Raw genomic sequence first — 19104 nt, forward strand, 5'->3', positions numbered from 1 at the left:
ATAATTCGCTTTTTAATATATCACACTTCTTCATGTAGCCTTTGAACTTTGCAAAAACACTTGGTTTCCCATGCACTTTTGCAATACCGCAAACACTTCAACACTATGAACAGAGATTAAAAAATAATCTTTTCAGCAGAATATTTTCTTATTTAGAGGTTACTATGTTTTACATCAATACCCATAAGCAGATAAGGTTCTCTTCCAGGTGACTTGCAGAAGCAAAGTAGGTTGAGGCACAATTACATTCAGCCACAGGTACACAGGAAGAAACTCTTACCAGGCTCCATGGTAACTGTATCGATTCACAAAGTGCCACCTTCAGTGTCCTTAGGACAACAATGAAACCTAACAGTGCTGCTCCAATTCAGTGCTCTAATAAACATCCATCAATTTGAGAGACTTTTGCTCCACCCTAGTTCTTACTTATCCAACAAATCAAAGTATGCTGTAGATGGAACCCAGGTAATACCGTCTTACCAATCCCAAATTCTCTTCACACGGAATCTAAATTTTCCCTAAAGTTTTACTGCAATATGTAGGTGATGAAATGGAGGCATGGCACAATTTTTTCCAGTCTGATGTGTTAGAGTTATTTCTAATAACAAACAGAAAGCAGCAATTTGTACAGAGTTAATTAAATGGTTGCACCAGTGTGAAGTTCCAAAATAAGCAGCTCTAATTTCAGGACTTTGGAACGATCTACAAACCACTACCGAAATTCTAAATGTATTTTAGAGCCAAGAAGGGAAAAAACAAACAAACAACTAAGTGTGTAATATATTTTGGCCATAAATAAATGAGGTTTTAAAGATCACTTCGAGGTGGAATAAAGGAAGCAAAAAATACAAGGACCACATAAGGCAATCCACATCTGATCCAGGAATGCGTAAATTTCAATCTGAAACGGAATCTCCTTCAAGTCATTCTTAGTATTTTTGCTAGTGCAGTGGTTTGCAGAAGCTATGTGAGACTTCTGCACCAACTCTTAGAATAGTACCCCTTCCCTCCCTCTGATCTGGAGCACAATCTAGATGCACAATTCCCAGATATTTCAACAAACTCCACCTGTTTGGGAAGAGGATGGAACCAGGCCATGCCCTTCTTACATAGGCGGTTGACAAACTCACTTCAGATGTTTATAGACTCTCTAAGCCCAGACAGCAAATGCATGAGAAAAACAAAGGAGCTCAGAATTCTTAAAGGCATTCCAATACAGTCACACTGACCCACAAATACCTAAAAGATTTGCACCAGGGGGTGCAAAATTTCTTCTTGGAAAGAGTGGTGAGGCATTGACACAGGCTGCCCAGGGAGATGGTGGGGTCACCACTCCTGAGGATGTTCAAGAAATGTGGAAATGTGGCACTCAGTGACATGGTTTAGTGAGCACGGTGGTCAATGGTTGGACTAGATTATCTTAGTTGTCTTTTCCAACCTTAATGACTGTATGATCCAAATAGAAAGGCCTTAAAAGTGATGGGGCATATTTCTGAGCCTGCCAAACCTGCACCAAGACAGCTGAGAATATTCAGCCACAACAGGGAGTATTCTTGCCAAAAGACTGCTCTCTGTCGCTCACTGGGAAATGTTACCCTCTGTCACTCACTGTTACCCTTGGAAATGGAATACCTTAATAGTGTCTAAAAGGTCTTCTATGGCTGTAGTCTAGCAGGATAACAGAACCAGAAAGCATAATACAAAACTGCTGTTCAGTAAAATAAAATAGTAGACTAGCAACAAACTAACCAAAAGCATTAAAAAAAAAAAAAAGAAAAAAAAAAAAGAAAAAAAGATTGTTCTCTGCAAGAAACTAAAGGAACTGAAAAACAGGAACACCTGAATGGCATAGGTCATAAAAAAAAAATCAGCCACGTCTGCAAAATCTAGCAACCTGGGGAAAGGTAAAGGTAGCAGGATGAGATTGCAACCACCATCTCAGTTTGATGCAAAAAGCCCTGCTAGACACCAGCAGGCAGCATGCATGCTAACTGGGATACATAGTTAATAGAAAACTATGAAGTAAGATCTATCTACTGATTTTGCTTGTAAACAACAAATGCACGCACAGAATTACATCGATATCATGTTGTGATCTGGGAAGGCGTGCTATCTTTATGGTATCACCACCTGGCCCCAACCTTGCGCAAAACTGAAATAAGAAAATCTTGGCTCTGTATGTGGAATTGGCAAACTGCACACTGGGTGAAAGAACTCCGTATGTGGGACAAAGGATGCAGAGTTCATGTGGAGTCAAGGCGTGGCAACGTCCCTCAGATCTCCTGGAGACAATCCAGGAACAGCACGATGGCCTCAGTGGAACAGGCTGACAGAGGATGTGGAGTCTCCTTCTACGGAGATATTCAAGACCCACCTGGACACCTACCTGTGCGACCTACTGTAGGAAGCATGCTTTAGCAGGGCATTGGGCTCCATGATCTCTAGAGGTCCTTCCAACCCCTATGATTCTCTGACCTCCACACTGCACCCTTTCTCCTGGGGGATGCTATCAGGATGGACTGCATAGCAGTGATACCTTCAGGGCCCTCTGCTAAGATGGCGTATGCCAACTTCTGGGGTCAAAGAGGATGGCACAGACGCAAGCTGAATCCTAGTTGCTGGCTGAGATATCTGAAATGAAGAAGTGTGCTGGAGGAAACTATTCCAGCACTGCAAAATTAGGGGAAAGCAGCTAAAAACAAATAATGCTTACAGAAATCAAAACCCAGATAGGATTGAGTTCCCCGGAACAGCCCCTTACAAAATCTGCCCGAACACAATGAGAACCTTGATTCTTCAAGACTAAAGGGGACATCAGTGGGAAGGGCTGCAGACAAGTCAGCCTCAGATATTGCTCTGAGAAGGGACTAGTACCACACAGAGAACAGAAGTGGCTGAAACTCAAGATTTTCTGCAACAAAAAAAGGAGAATAGCTTTTGTGTCATCTAAGAATGAAACTGATCTTACGAACATTTCACACAGTGGGAATTCAGAAGTACTGTTTTGAAAAACATTTAATAAAGCATTTTGTTCAATTGCCTGAATGAAGGCCTCCAGCTGATGAGAAAAGTGATGGCCCAACATTCAGCCTGTCACACAATGATAACATTAGTGAATATTGCCCTTGTCATCTCTTTATTTCTGATCTGACCGTAGAGTAGAAGCAGGTAAGGTCATTTAAACCAAAATCTTCACTATTGTTCACTATCTGCAATCAGACTGCAAGGAATACTGGAAATACAGTTGGAATTACCAAAACTTAACACAAAATGTGCTACAGAAGGGTTGAATATTCTCAAAAATAAAAACCTTGTCTATTTAAAATTGGACCACCTAACATTAGCAGAGACTTCAAAAACGTTGAAATTTTTGCATGCATTCATCAGAAAAGAGTAAAATAAGGATTTTAACTCTTATAGCTACTGCAAAGATAAAATCTTTGAGATTTGAGGATAGGAAAACCAATGTGAAAAAAACAAAAACAAGAACCACTCTGTGTGGAGTTCAAAGTCTGATGAAGTGAAATAGAACAAAGAAAAAAAACTGAGTAAAGACTTACTAAAGAAACGAGGCAGACCGTCTCCAAAACTAGTTTTACTTGTTTGTATATTGATATTTTCTTCAGAAGAATAAAGAAAAATACTGTTTTTCACAACCATTCCGTACTCTTAAAATTATCACTAATTATTACACAGAACTGCTTCTCACCAGGGATTTTGAACATAGCAAAAGAAAAAATCATGTCCCTAATGCCTTACAGCCTTCCACTGAAGAGAATAAAAACAAGAAATCACATTTTTGTAATCACCTTATACATATTTCTGTAATCACTTACTGTACTTAATTAACCTGTTAGATTTTTATACACCATGTTCCATAAAATAGTTTATAAAATTGCATATGAAAGGGATATAAAGGACATATATAGACATATCTACATCTATCTATATATACATATATAGAGAGAGAGACATATATATATCCCTTATAATTACGAACTAAGAACTGCAGGTTCCCAGTAATCATCAACTGAAAACATGGCAGTAACCTTCTCAGACAAATACATGCAACGAAAGAGGCCATGAAGTAACTTTCCACATGTTTTACTTCCTCCTAACCATGATTTATGTATGCCAGTATATCTCAAAGAGGAGATATTTGTGCAGGCATAAACATGGGACAAAAAACAAGAATTCAACTGCAGAACCCCTGATTTCTTATACAACCAGAATGTAGTTCTTGCAGAAGTGCTCATGAAAGTCAGTATTTCGTGAAGACACTAACACAGAAATCTATGACTTTAAAGCTAGTATGAGGTTTTGTTAAAAGAAAAGACATAAAATAATGGTGCTGAAGTAGAAACCTCATATATTTCACCTTCCAACTTCACATCTTGCACAATCAAGTCCTCCTGATTTTCTGCTAGGAAGACTGTGTGTAGGTATGTAAACACATGTATGTAATTTGCTTTTGTTGCCCAACTTCCAAATCAAATTTCTTGTCTACATAGTAGCATTCAAATAATGCAATTATTTCTAGGAGAATCTAGAACATTACATGTCACATACTTCAATTTCAAAATTGTCTCCATGTAGAACATTTATGACAGTGGCTGGCAATAAATTATACATAAATTTGAAAACATTATAGATAAATTTTCTGTGTTACCTTCATTTGCAGCAAGGAAAATCTGTTCATCAGTTACTATTTTCCATTCAGCTTAATAGCTTGTATTTTTAAACAAGACTACAGACTGTATCATGAATATTTGTTTTGCCCATGGGAAGAAATGAACTACAGAAAGCAATCAAAGATTCTCAGTGTTTGATTTTGCTTCCACAAAACAACCTATTTAGAAGTCTCCAAGGAGACATTTTAGGATCAATTGCATAAAATATGTTAGAGAGTCCAACAACAAGTCAGAACACAAATGAAGAATAAAACAGCCATGTTTCCTTCAGTGAAACAAGCATCCATTATTTAAAAAAAAAAAAAAAGCAGTTTGCAGTTATTATTTGATTAGATTCTTGTTTTGAAGTATAAGAGCTGAAGTTGTTACAATTATTTTGAACAATTCAAAATTTGGAAAACCATATATCCTCACTGGTTTTGATATAGAGTTTTAAAGTGAAATGGGAATATACTAGGTCTATTTCAAACTGTTTCACATTCTAGTCTGTTGCCATGATCCCATCAACCAGAACTCATTAGCCACTGGGGGAGTGCAGCCACCACAAGATGAGTACATCAGCTACCCATTGCCAGCAACTGAAGATTTGCATCAGCAACAACATGGAATCAATATTTTTTAGCATTCCCAGTGCAGCTGAGGTGGTGCTTAGCCCCTTGTAACTAGGCTGTAAGAAATGTAAGATCAAAAATAAGAGCAGCAGGGTCAAAATTCACGTAACCAGGTAACTAGGTATCACATACCTTTGTGGTATATAAAACATGTGCTGTGGAGGGGGTTTGTAGAGGATTCCTTCATACACAGGCCACAAACCGCTTAAAATTCTGAAAAGTGAACTCTTTCCACACCCATTGGGACCAGTGATCAAAAGATTCATGCCCTCTTCAACCTATAGTGATAATGAAAATGAGAAGATGTTACTGTGCAGTGCTCTAAGGCCCCCAGAAGGAGTTATGCAAGCATTTATATCAAATTATTAACCCTTTTCATTAATTACCTGCATATTTTTTTTTAGTGCAATCATTCTGAAAACTGTAGAATTAAATATAAGAATAAAAATAATTTCTATAAAGTCTATTTCTATAAGTTATGCTAATTATATCATTACATCAATCCATCACAGTCATAATCAATTATTCTAACGTAAATTCAGTCCAAAATTGTTAACAGCACAAAGAGCAGTACCAAGCCATCAGTAATACTAATTTAAGCAAAGTGAGCTCGATCAAATGATTTGGAAAATATAATTACCAGTGTTATTTTGGGTGCAATACATTTGGTTTCATTCATTTAAACAGGACTCTGTGTATATATGAGTGTATATTCATGCACAATCACAATGTCAATATTTTATATAAACACATTGATTGTTATATTATAATTGCATTACATAATGTCTTTGTTGAGCCAAAGAAATAAGTATAACTGTCCCTTAGATTGTAAAGCTGTAATTCCACAAATCTGCAATTCCTACACTGGAGCCATTGGAAGCTTTGCTGTAACTAGGACCCTGCACTGCTAATTCAACTACTCCAGTTTCATACAGATGTGATGAGAGAAAAAACTCTGCTTTAGCTGAATTATAGAGCCTGCTGCAATTATTCATATTACTGTTCCAGTCATTTCAACCATTTTTAAAAACAATACCATCTGCATCGGAACATAGGATCAGGATACATATGGCAGAAATGCAGTAAAGGACAGAGAACAGTACCAAGTGTAGCTACAACAGTCTTTATAAACTTCTTTTTTTTTTTGAGTAAAGACTCCACTGTTACAGTGTAAAGGACTGTGAAGCACGCTGTCAACTATTAGCACTGTTCTTCGTGGTTGTCAGGTAAAACTAACAACAGGCTCAGCTTTTTCACAGTTGCTGTGAACTCAGACTTTTAAAGGAGCCCATGTGAGCCAAGCATCCCAATTTTACTGATGTTACCTAACACGGATGTGGACTCTCACATACACCTTTTAAAATCCTAGGTCTAATTTTTCACGTGTCAGCAGCACTATAAATCCTCTCTTCTTTTTCTTTGAGCACTACACAAGTCTGCCTCTACAAAGCTACTATGCCTACCTTTCTGGACTTCCCCTTTTATCCATATGCTCCGCCAAGTACTTAACATAAGGTACATGAATTCTGTGCTGTTTATGTTAATGTGATGGCAACAATTCTTGCATATCATCTTACTTTGAAGTTTAGTCTGGAAACCACCACATCGCCATTCGGGGTAATAATAGGAACATTGTCACAAATTATTCCATTTTCAACATCAATAACTTTTCCTAAAAAGAAAAAAAAAAAAAGCAACACTTAATGTTTTTTGAAACTTCCCATGAAGCAATGATACCCAACAGCCTTCGTGCACAGCTGGGAAGCATAAGTTAGTGCGTTCAGAAACTGTTTTATGCTCCCCAGGTTCCTCAAGTGAAAAATTTGGATAGTAAATCTTAGCAGGTCAGAATTACACTGTCAATATTAGCCAAGAGTGTGTAATGAATCCTATATTTTATCATAAATACACAATATACATCTCTTCATTGTATATATATAATATACACCTTTCTAACAGAACCTAAAAAAAAACAGGCTTATAGACAAGTACCAGAAATTACTATTACATACAAGAAGCAAACAAAAAGGATTTCCCTTTGTATTAGAAGACTGCATCTTCTAAAACTTAGATTAACCTGAACAAAGGAAAATGAAGCTACAGAAAAGTTAAGCTCATTACAACAGGATCTGGTAGTATTTCCTTCAGCTAAGGTTAAAGTCTCATGTCTTCTACTAGAAGGCTATTTGTTCAGCTGCTTCCAACTTTGTCAAATTACAGCAAACTGAAAAAAAATTCTATTTCATTTATCAATCTAAGTGCTATTTTTCCCTAACATAAGTTTCATTTGAAACAGTAGCACCAACATGAAACTATGGAAAACAAAACTGTTTTGCTATTGAAAAAAAGCCATGATTGCAACCTTCTCATACCACTGACAGGCTCCACTACCTTCAGACTTCTCAATGGCACTTGATATACAGCTGGGAGATCAACCACCCCCCATCAGCCATGCAGTTTTCACAGGTTCATGAACAGGCAGACAGATTTGGCCAAGACACTTTTCAGAAAAGGGCTGTACCTTTTTTCACTCCAACTACAGGAATATTTGCATTTGAGTTGGCACCTAACTGTGGAGAAGATCTCAAGCAAATTTGCAAAATTCACTCATGTTTCTGAAGAATGCAATTGCAGGAGAATAACTGTAGTTTAAAAAAGGATGTATGACACACAATAGTAAGCTAAGTACTAAGTAAACTTAATTCCCATTCCCTAAAGTCAGAGTGATTGACAACCACAGTGTGCTTTTAAACTTTGTAATCAGAAGCACAATTTTACAGAACTTCTGTACAAATGTATACAAACATATTCAACTTTAAAATTCTGAATATTAGATACCTTGTATATATAGCAATATAATAATCTGTTAAAAATATTCCAATATTTCCCATATTTTCACAATGTTCTTATTGACAATGGTGAATGAACGGCAAAGCACAGTCATTCTTCAGGTACATAAGTTTGTACCAGACAATTTAAAAGGAGTGTGGAAGAGCTGTGAATACTGAGAGTTTTCTAACAGTGGAAATGTACATGCATGTGATCACGTGTACTTTTATCCACATAAAAATCCACTCTGTGGGGATTTCTAAAGTACCAAGACTGAAAGAAAGGAGGAAAGCCAGCATACAATGGCACAATGGCTCTTGTCAAAAAAACTCCAGGGCTTGTGGCCTAGATTCATCTGGCCTCAATTCTGCTTAATTCCTCGTGCCTAGAGTTCCGTACTGGCCAGCTGCCTCTGAGAGCCTGCAACCACTGCATACCAATGTTAGCCACTGCAACATGGGGGGAATTCAGGCTAGGTGAGATGTGCCACACAGGTGGAATCAAAGCTCAAAAGGAAACACAAACAGTGTTCTTTCACATCTGCATGTATTACCTTTAATTTTTAAAATACAGAGTTACCTAAATGACCCCAAAATTACTTAGCTGTTTCAAATAACTAAATGAATTTTTCTCTCGTACATGACAAAATGTAACAGCCGTACAACATCAAATGCCAGCCAAATACTGCCAAGACCTACAAGATTAAGGCATCAGCTGTTTCCACAGCTATCCACTGCACTGCATCACACCTTTTCGAAGGGCCCTGTCAGGAGACCATTGAGAAATTTGTGCAGAAGGGTAATGCCGTTGAAAGTGTCTGAAAAAGTATTTCATAAGGAGCGCTCTGGTGCTTTCCACTCCAGTGAGATTTAAGTTTTCAGAAACTGGAGGGTGAGAATGAGGTTTTCCAACACCAAAGAAGATAAAAAAAGGAGATGGTGTATAATGGAGCACAATAAGAAATAGATGAACACAGGAAATGCTTTGTGAAGGGTGCAGACAGAAAGACAGAGGCTCCAGAATGATACAAGCTAGGGACGGGAGGAAGAAGCTGCATATTCATCAGGTTATTTGGGAGAGGGGGGCAGAGAGAGCTGTCAGCACATTTCCGGTAGAATATCCTCACTACAAGATGAAAAGGTGAGCAAAGGCTGAGAGTAATTGAAAACAAATTATTATTTTTGTCAAAAACCACTGAACCAATTTCTCTTTCCCTCCTACCCTAAACAAAATAATTACATTTGAAGATGAAAATGTTACAGTTTCCTTTTTCTGAAAAAAAAAGAAGTTAGAGGAAAGCAGGCACTGTCTATGCAGTGATAATAATACCATCACCACAACCACCACTTAAAATAGTACAGCTGAAATACCCTTTTCACTGTAAGTTTTCACAGAAAACATTTCAGCAATCTCTGTGGAAATGTTCTAGAAAAGCACACTGCACAAGCATCAAGTTACAAAACAGCAGAAAGATAAAACAGAAGGCAACGCGGTCTCTGGGGCATTAAAACATAGAGAATGATTTGTTATAGAAACAAATCCTGTTCATCTACTGCCCTCTGCACCAGCCAGGCATTCCCCCAGGAGAAAGATATAAAAAAATGTGACTTAATTACCCTTGATTTCTAAGGGTCCATTGACATGTGATTCTATTTTATCTTCATTCTTACTGTTGTTTTCAGTGCCTTGAATAACAGCAGTTCTCTTGTAGATGCCTCTCTTCACCTCATCGAAGACAGAAAACATGTTGTAGACACGGGCTGTGTATCCTGCTAACTCAGTAACCTGTGAAACAGCAAATGCCTCATTGCAGTTATACTTCACAGATTCTGTAAATGAAATGCTTGGCCAAAGATTCTCAAAAAACATTCCCAGCTATTCTCAGTTATTACTCTGGAAAGATCAGTGATGCATCTTTTGTCACCTACCAGTTCTTCCTCCTTTGAGATTCTGTCCTAACCAAAATGCCACCCACAGCTTGTAACAGCCAGCAGACACAGTCTGAGGAGGACAGATGCCAGCCAATGTAATTTACTATTGCTCCAGTAAAGAGCAGGGACTGCTCTTTTTCATGGATCAGTACAATCTTTAACCTAGGCAGAATTGCTAGCTTAGTTCAAATTAGCCTATCATACAAGAAAAAAACAAAATTTCTGCATTTTCCAGGAAAATACAGACTGACAGCAGTTAGAAAAATAGGCACCTGTAATTATATGGTTACTTCCTTGTGTGCTCCAAATCTCCAGCAAGAAAGATGTGTTTCGCCTGTGTAAAACAGGCAGCACAAGGGCATTTGCTAATGAAAAATACTGCACAGAAAAGAAATGATTGTCCTATAATCTGCATGCCGGGTACCAGAGCCAAATCTGAGATCCTGAATTGCAGGTGGAAATTTTTAAAATAGTGAAGTCTCTTGTAGGGCTTTATGATTTTTTTTATCCCTTTATCTCAGTTACCACCTGGTGAAAACAGGAAGAACAGATCTCTCCTCCAGGAGATTTCTTATTCACAGGCACTGACATTGCCAAAACTCCTAAAGAACTACCTCCATCTGCTGGCAGCAAAGAATTAAACCTGGGCATCTTATGTATGAATTATGAGATGTTTTTAAAATGAAAGATTTTTATAGTAAACACAGAGAGCAAGATAAGAATAGCAAGAAAATCAGCATGAGATTATAAAATGTTTAGCTTGTAGTTAAATACATATAAGCTATAATTCATCCCACCTGCAACGGGCATAAAAAGATTCAATATATGGAGAAACAATCCTGTGAAAATTTCACTGCATTAGACACAGATCTGAGTACTAGACAGGGTCAGTGCTCCATTGGAGATTAACAATTACACAACACCTCAAAAAATTCAGCTTGAAGAGAATAACCAGCCAATATTTCAGTTCCACCAACAAGCAGTGATGCTTGATGGAGAAAATCCTGCACACAGTGAAAAACGTAACAACTGCACCCCACAACAAAAAAAAAAACGTGTAGGAAGTTTCCAAACCATGATTCTACAAACTTGCTTCATCATAACACTAAGTGCTACCATCTAAATATTGACCCACAAACAAAAGATGAGCCAATGTTATCTGCAAGCTGAACAATGCTGACTATAAAATGGGCACTTGGGTGGATTGGGTAGGCAAGAACTGGAGTCTCACTGTCACTTGAAGTGGATTGAAGCATGCTGTCATACTGGAAACTGCCTGAACCACAAAGCAGGAATGATAAACTGGTTGAAGCACTGCAGTATTTAAGAAAAGTAAAGTGCAAATTTAAGATAGAAGCTCAAAGAGCTGATTTTTGATCTCATGCTGGCTGCATTATAATTTCACTATATGATAAACCTCATGAGTTTGTTCAGCTGTTACTACCGTGTTGCAGGGATTTGTTTTTCCAAAATATAATTGCACAATGTTTGTAAGTCCCCACACACACAGATCATATAAATGACTTAGATATTGAAAATGAAGTAGAATAACATCCGTGCATAATAGCTTATCTGGCAGTCCCTCTAGAGCAGAGGTCAGGCAGGGAAACAGCCAAAGCTGCATAAGTCAAAATCACAGTCCATTAGAACTCTGCGGAAAAACAACACAGACTCTGGCCTTATCAGAGACTGTTTGAAGGTGCCAAACTACCCCTCCTCTTCCAATTTAAAAAGCTGTAGCTATTAATGCTGGATTCCAAGTAAAGGAATTCATAATCTTTGGTTGCGGTGCGTGCCTCCTCCCATTGCACTGGGAAAAGGCATCCCCACGAAAAGGACAAACAAAAACTAACTCAACAAACACAGAACCACATTCAGAAGGAAACACTGAGAAGAGTAACAGCTTTGCCTGGATTTTGACTTGCTTAATAGTCTGTGCCTAGAGAAATCGCCTGGAGAGATGACAGACAGACTGCAACTAGGGTGATGACACCCATATCTTATGCTCCAGACAAACATCCTGCATTTCTGGGCTATTTGCAGTCATACGGCAGATTTTTCCTGATAAAATTTCTCTGCTGTACAAAATTACTTACAAATTAACAGGTTCAGAACAGTTTAAGTGGACAGGAAATAAGTGTTCAGTTCTTTCTGCATGTCATATACTTTTCAACGTGAGAGTCCCAATTCTCTGGTCCACTAAGAAGACGACAACCTGAACTCAGGTTTGTGCTCCAAGCAGAAGAAGGCTCTGAACCTCTATCAGCCAGATTCTGGGAATTTCTATTGCTCTCTGATGGCACCTGAACACAGGTGTTAAAGATAATATCTGTGTTGCATCATATCAACAGCTGTGCACTTCAGACTCATTGTGGACCTAACTCTAAAGATCAAACTATCAGTTCAAAGTTTACCATAGATTTAGTTGAGACAGTATTTACCTTAAAAAATAATTTTTTTTTTTATTTTCACATTAGATGTAAACCCATTTTACTTTTACTTCCTTTACGTTTTGCACATGACTGACATACGATACCTCTTTGTATGAAGACATAATCCTTTCAATAGCATCTGCACCAGAGATCAGTAGGTTTCGTGATGTGGTGAAAGCTTCTGTTCTTTCACTAACCATTGCCTGCTTCTGGCCATCTTCTAATTCTGAAAGTTTTTTAAAAGAAGAAAACTGTTAAGTATCATCAAAATGTGAGCTTTTAATTAAACTCTATAAAAACAACCCTTCAGAAAGAACCACTGAATGTAATTAGCGTAGACAGCTTGGTAACAAAGGGTAAAGGGAATGTACGAAATGCATCTTCTTATGCCAAATATCCTATTCTTTTACACTACTTGTCTCCTTGGGTAATTTCATCCTAACATATAATTATCCAATTTACAATTTTTCAAAATATGTAAAAGCGAAACCTAAACACTGATCTGAAGCAGATTTTTGATAGCACTTTTTTACTGCTTTTGTATTCGCATATTTGTTTTCAGCCTTGCTTATTTACCTACTTATTTATGAAAGAGACATTTGTCTTGATGCAAACTTTGTAACATGGCAATATTTCTATAAGAAAGCAGTAAGTTCTTCTCTTATTAAAGACGTGTTTAAATAGGATACCTCTTTCTCTCAGAGCCGTTTCTCTGTTCATCAGACCCCAAGAAGAATACAGCAAACAATATTCTTTCACTTGGGAACTGCCTCACCTCCCTGGCAAGATCAAATTCCAGAAATCTACAGGCAGTATCAAAGCCAGACCTATCCTTCTATCTTTATTAGACACGTGGATCTAAATACTATCTTTTTCACTGACATATCAAAAACAAATCCCTACATAATTAAGTTTTGAATCACTGAAATATTACATGGATCATCTGTGGAAAACTTTCTATACTTCTCATACATTAATTTTGCTTATATAGCTCAGCTATATGTTTTTCCTGTCCTCAGATATTTCGACAATGTAATTTTTTAATAATTTAACCAGTGAGTACACTGTCATCTGACTGTGTGCAATCTAGCCACTTAGGCCACAAGGAGAGGCATGGTTTAAAAAAAAAAAAGAGAGAGAGAGAAGATGAAGTCTCCTGCAAAGAAAGGAGGATTATGAAACTCCTGCACATGATGGCCTCATTTATTTACAAAGTCATTTTCACTCCAGGAAGAGTAAACTTTGGTGATAGCAAGAATTCAGTTAACTCACTGCTATAAACTAAAACAACATTTGTTTCTGATTTCTCAGAGAGCCAAACTTTACTGGTTTTGTTGGGATTCTAGCTCGTGCAGCCCACAGTATGTAGAACTACCAAAAATAAATCATTTAGGAACTGGCCTAAAGCAGTATTTCCTCCTGGATGCATTTGCTTTCAGCTGTTTCCAGCACCCAGGCTTGCTTACTTACCAACAACATGGAGATCTCTGCATACTGTTCATTTTAAGCATACTCCAAAAAGGGCTATTTGACAAATTAAAATTACACAGAATTTATGACTGTTTTGCTGTTTCAAAACATCTCTTACAGGTCTAACTCATCAACAATTTGTGTACTTACCTCTGTTTGAAGAAGTGTGACACTGAAACAGTGCAGACAGATTGTCCCTACTTCACGCAGTATGTAAACATTTCCCTTTTAATTTATGTAATTCACACTCCTTCTTGTGTTATAACCAAAATAAGAGTTCATTATGTCCACCAAAATCTGAGCCTTATTTTCAAAAATGGCTACTTCTCAGAAACTGATGAGACCTTTGGAACACCAAAGGTTTAATACAACAAAAATGAGAAATATCATCAAATGGAAATCTTCTCTTTGCCAGTTAATTTCCTATTTCCTAAATATCCCCATTAAAAATGATTCTTTTTTTTTTTCCTTTTATTGCAGTATATATATATATTTTTTTAAGATTTCTTTCTTTCCCTTGAGGAAGTGTATGAAATCTGCTGCTTTACACCTGAAGTCTCAGGTCTGGTCACAGAAGAAGTTTTATGCACTTACTTTATTCTGGCAATTTGTCCTGAAGTCCAACATCTGTTCCTTCAGATTTGAATTAACTAGCACCTGACCTGCTGAGGCCTAGGGCACCACTTTGCCAGCTAGATAAATGTTTGATCCAAGTCCAAGTCTGTTCAATTCTTTCAATACTTGTTACACACTGGTTCTGACAGTATCATTTGTCAGTATTAATTACATGTTTATGAAGAACCATTACAATATGCCTCAGGGCTCCATACTAGTTTCACGCTCTAACGTTATGTTGCTGGTACAAATATTCTTTGCTTTACAACATGAATTATCTCTGTATCTTCTTTTTCTACATTTCAAAAATATTTATCAAAAATATACTCATGAGTAACAAGAATGCTATTTGGTTGAGCATGCACACAAATGAATTATCCATCTATAAGTTCTATATACTTTCACTGTGGCTTAATCCTTGCAAAGGACAGTCTTTTCCATTTTTTATTCATGCTGTAATACCAGGGAGATACATACAATGTGCAATCAAATGACTTTTCTCTGACTGCACTCGTTCTCATCCTGCAGATGGACTCTTACACTGATGATGGCACTCTCACACTGATGGTGATTCTCACTCAGCACTTCTGCTTCCGCTTGCACAACCTTCACTAGTTGCACGAGGTGAAACAGTTTTTACAAACTCTTCTGTTTGGAACAGGACCTTCTGATATTTCTGAAGCTGTTAGCAGGATGCCAGTGAGGGTGCTGATATGGTGTCCCCTGAGCCATGTGACAGGCAGCAGCTCAGGCAGCTAACACCCAGCCACGTGCAAGCACAATTGTGAGACTACTAAATAATGTGTGGGCAGGTCGAACCGAGCTTGTCAATGGAGCTGAACAGCCCTGATCTGAAACCTGCAAATCCTTACAAAAACCTGCACTGAAAACAACACCTTTATTCCTATTTAAATGTACCAAATTTAAAACTCATCCTCCTGCTTATGTTGTAGTATCCATGCTTAATGAATCCTAGGGAGTTTGTAACGTTTTCTGCGATCCCACCTGTGCATAAGGCAACCTGTTGAGGCAAACTCTGACTTGTCTTCATCCCCCCTCCCTAACTACCTTCCTTTCTGCTCCCTTTTTTTTTATAGCATTTACAGTAACAACAGTCTCAATTCACTTCTTGGAGAAGTTATGTCAACAGAATGTCAAAAATGATGACACGAAAGCCTTCATTGCTCTTCTCCCAGTGAGTCAGGGAAAAACAGCAGTTCCTAACAGCCAACATGTAATACAATAACTAGCTATAGTTACACTGTGGTTTACAGAACAAGGAGATAAGCTCTCTAGGAAAGCCAACAAGAAGTATCGTATTTTAAAATAGTAGGAGTTGCTGCAAGAACCAGCATGGCATCCCAATGACAGCCAGTGAATGAGAACTGCAACTGTCGTTATAATCTCACAGGAGTACCCCTTAAGTCCCAAATGATGACTCTTTGTCAGCTTTATGCTCTAAGCTGTATCTTTTGCATTGCTCCTCCCCCAACTGACTTGCTATGCCTGAGTTACACATGAGACACGGATGTGGTAAAAAGAAAAAAAAAAAAAGGCTGTGAACAATAAAGAAACGTGAACAACACTGAAGGAAAGCAGTCTTTTGAGGATGTAACTTTACAGAACCATTTGGAAATAAATAAAAATGGTATTACCGCCATCTGCAAATCCTGTTGCGGTGATGATGGGCACAGCGACCATGACCATGCCACAGCTACTCCAGACGTACTTCATCAGGAACTGCTCTATCATGATGTACCATAAGCGTTTGGATAAAATGAGATTCATTTGATCTGCCAAAGCCTTGTAGCTTTTTTGCAGTTGTTTCATTTCCACCTACAGTTTAAATAAATACATTTATGCAACACAGCAAAAATATACATGCCATCCAAGATACATTCGCACATGTGCATGAACCAATCAAGTATCCAGAGCTGTGGTCCCTAAGTGTGCAGTACTCCATAGTCACAGTGCTGTATTCTCATATTCTCGCAGCAGAAGTGCACAGCTTTATTGAAGCCAGAGGACCTGGCTCTTACTTATGTCACTGTCCCTTTATGCCACATTGGGAAGCTTTCAGTTCTTAGCATCTGATATATATAAGAACATATGACTTGTCACTGTAGCTGACTCTAGCAATCAAAACAAGATTGATTCTACATCCTTTAAGGAACATGCAGCTGAAGAGTTTCATAGCAACCGAAACTCCTCAAATTGTAAAGTGTTTGGGGATCAAGTATCTCTGACTTAAATCTGCAGAGCTCTTTGCTGAAACACAATGCTTCTTGTTTTTGTGAACGGCCTAGAGGAAGAGAGAATTATCCCAAGAGGTTTAACAAGTCAAAGATAGTTCCAAGTCAGTATGACATCATGCACTCAGTTCAAGCCAGAAGATGTGGGAACAGAAGAAACTGTTTAATTTAGCTGTACTGCAAACACTATGGTAGGCAGCCCTGGAGAACGATCGCTTCTACCAAAACAAACCATCTGCATTATATAATTGTTGCTTGGACTGAAAGAGTTGGCAACACCTCAGGCTAGTTACCGGTCTTCATTTTCGCCTCATGTGAAACCACTTGTTTTTCCAAGTCATGCTTGAAAGCTGTAACAGCCAAAATTCACTTCTAATAAAAATACTAAGAATTCCTTCATAAGGTGGATTTAAAACAACCCATTAGTTTATGTAACTATGGCTGCTGAAGTACTGTACTTAAGCTATTTTAAGGCTCTGATGACTGCCTCTTTGCTTAGCTATGTAAAAGAGTGTCAAAGGTTGTTTTGGTGTCTGTGCTATCACAAAGACGTCCCCTAGACTTTCTGCTGTGGCTTGCTAGTGATTCCTGAAGCACTAAAGCTGGGAGCTCACAAACAAGGAAGGGTAAAAGAAAAGCCTGGAAGAGTTAAGAGGAGTGCACTGGGTGGGGAAAAAACAATAGTGACGATCGGCTTTCTAGAAAAGCACCGGGTACAGCTGCAAAACAGGAACACTGTCAGAGCACAAGGGAACTGCACTCTGCTCCCCCCAGACACTGCCTGTGAGATTGCATTTTCCTAGGAAACGGGAAGTGCAAGCTGTAAACAGGTTTAAATGTCAGAGGGACCACAGTGTGTGCACAGGGTGGCAGGGGAAGCACCGGTCAGCTCCAGTGCTGAGGAAGCAAGCCCAGCACACTCAGATTTCCCTCCTTACCTTGTGCCCCCGGTAAAAGGCGATCTCTTCCACGTTGGCGATGATGCGCGAGTGCATGAAGCGCAGGTAGCCCTTCTTGTGCGCCTCCTCGGCCACCAGCTTGCCAAACTTGGGCGAGCAGGCTTTGAGCACGCGGGCCGTGGCGTAGACAACAAGGCCGGCCAGCAACGTGGGCCCGATGGGGTTGGCACCCCGGGAGCGTGCCGTGCGGATCAGGGTGTAGGAGGTGAGCATGACATCCAGGATGGGCTTGGTGAGGTTGGAGTAGAGGTGAGCCACCGACTGCGAGAACATCATGATGTCCTCGGTGAGGGACTGGTCGGGGTTGGCCAGCCGCCCGTCCATGCTGATCACTCGGTAGTAGGTCTGATTGGCGAAGTAGATCTCGTAGGCATGATTCACCAGGCGCGTGCGGAAGGCGAGGGCCAGCTTGCACTCCAGGTACCGGATGGTGCTGTTGACGAAAGTGGCCGGGATGGCGATCATCAGCCATTTGACCAACTTGATGACAAAGCTCCGGGGCTCTTTTTCCACGATGCTCTTCACGATCTTCCCGTCGAGGGCCGCTACATAAATGGAGAGGAAGGTCCTGGAAACCAGCGCGACGGAGTGGAGGCACAACAAGCCGAGCTCGGCGCTGACCAGCTTGGGGAAGAACAGCCTGCGCAGCTCCAGCAGCTGTTTCAAGAACTCCGCGTTGACCGCCGGCGAGGTTCTGCCCCGGCCGCCGCCGCCCTGCGCCGCCCCTCGGCCCGGCTCAGCGCGGCTGCCCGCCCGCCTCAGCCGCCGCCGGAGGACGGGGTAGAGCACCTTCAGCCCGTACGCCGCGGCCAGCAGGCAGGCAGCGCGCTTCGCGGCGCTGGAGCGGCTCCATTGCAGCCGGCGGGCCGCCGCGCGCAGCATGTGGGTCATCGCGCCCGCCCAGCGCCGCTCCTAGCGGCGGCGGCTCATGCCCGGCAGGAAGGCCGGCCCCGCGGGCTCCTCGCCGGACTGCCGGGCCGGGCTCCCGCCGCGACAGATGCCGAGTGAGCGCTGCCTCCCCCGGGGTGACGGTTTCCTTCCCGGCCCGGCGCGTTGCACAACGCGGCCCGGCCCGCGACACGCCATTGGCTGCGCCGAGCGGGGCGGCACCTCCGGCGACCCGGCCGCTCCGCGCCGCTCGTCGGCCGCAGGCTTGGCCCCGGAGGCGTCGCGGTGGGACCGCGGCTCGCGGGCCTTCGGAGCTCCGTCGGTTCCCCCCCGCGGCCGCTCGGCCCGCGTCGCCGCACTCCGCGGCCGCTCGGCCCGACCGCCGGCCCCGCGCCCCTCCCTGCCGGAGGAGGGACTCGGGTCGGA

General features: G+C 40.4%; 1 protein-coding gene across 2 annotated transcripts in view; it reads right to left on the reverse strand.

The window, feature by feature from the left end:
• The window catches only part of ABCD2 (ATP binding cassette subfamily D member 2), a 45041-nt gene extending 26257 nt beyond the window's left edge, over positions 1–18784 (reverse strand). For both annotated transcript variants that reach the window (XR_008206206.1, XM_052680832.1), the window contains exons 1-6: positions 17770–18784; positions 16235–16415; positions 12599–12720; positions 9748–9916; positions 6880–6974; positions 5435–5580 (exon numbers count right to left, since the gene is read on the reverse strand). Coding sequence is in view for 1 of the 2 variants with exons in the window: in XM_052680832.1 (XP_052536792.1) it covers positions 5435–5580; positions 6880–6974; positions 9748–9916; positions 12599–12720; positions 16235–16415; positions 17770–18681 (1625 nt within the window). In the remaining variant the exon portion in view is untranslated. The remainder of the gene's footprint in view (positions 1–5434; positions 5581–6879; positions 6975–9747; positions 9917–12598; positions 12721–16234; positions 16416–17769) is intronic.
• Between the last annotated feature and the right edge of the window lie 320 nt (positions 18785–19104).

This window comes from Tympanuchus pallidicinctus, unplaced genomic scaffold (genome assembly GCF_026119805.1).
Source record: "Tympanuchus pallidicinctus isolate F22 unplaced genomic scaffold, pur_lepc_1.0 scaffold19, whole genome shotgun sequence".
Classification (NCBI taxonomy): domain Eukaryota; kingdom Metazoa; phylum Chordata; class Aves; order Galliformes; family Phasianidae; genus Tympanuchus; species Tympanuchus pallidicinctus.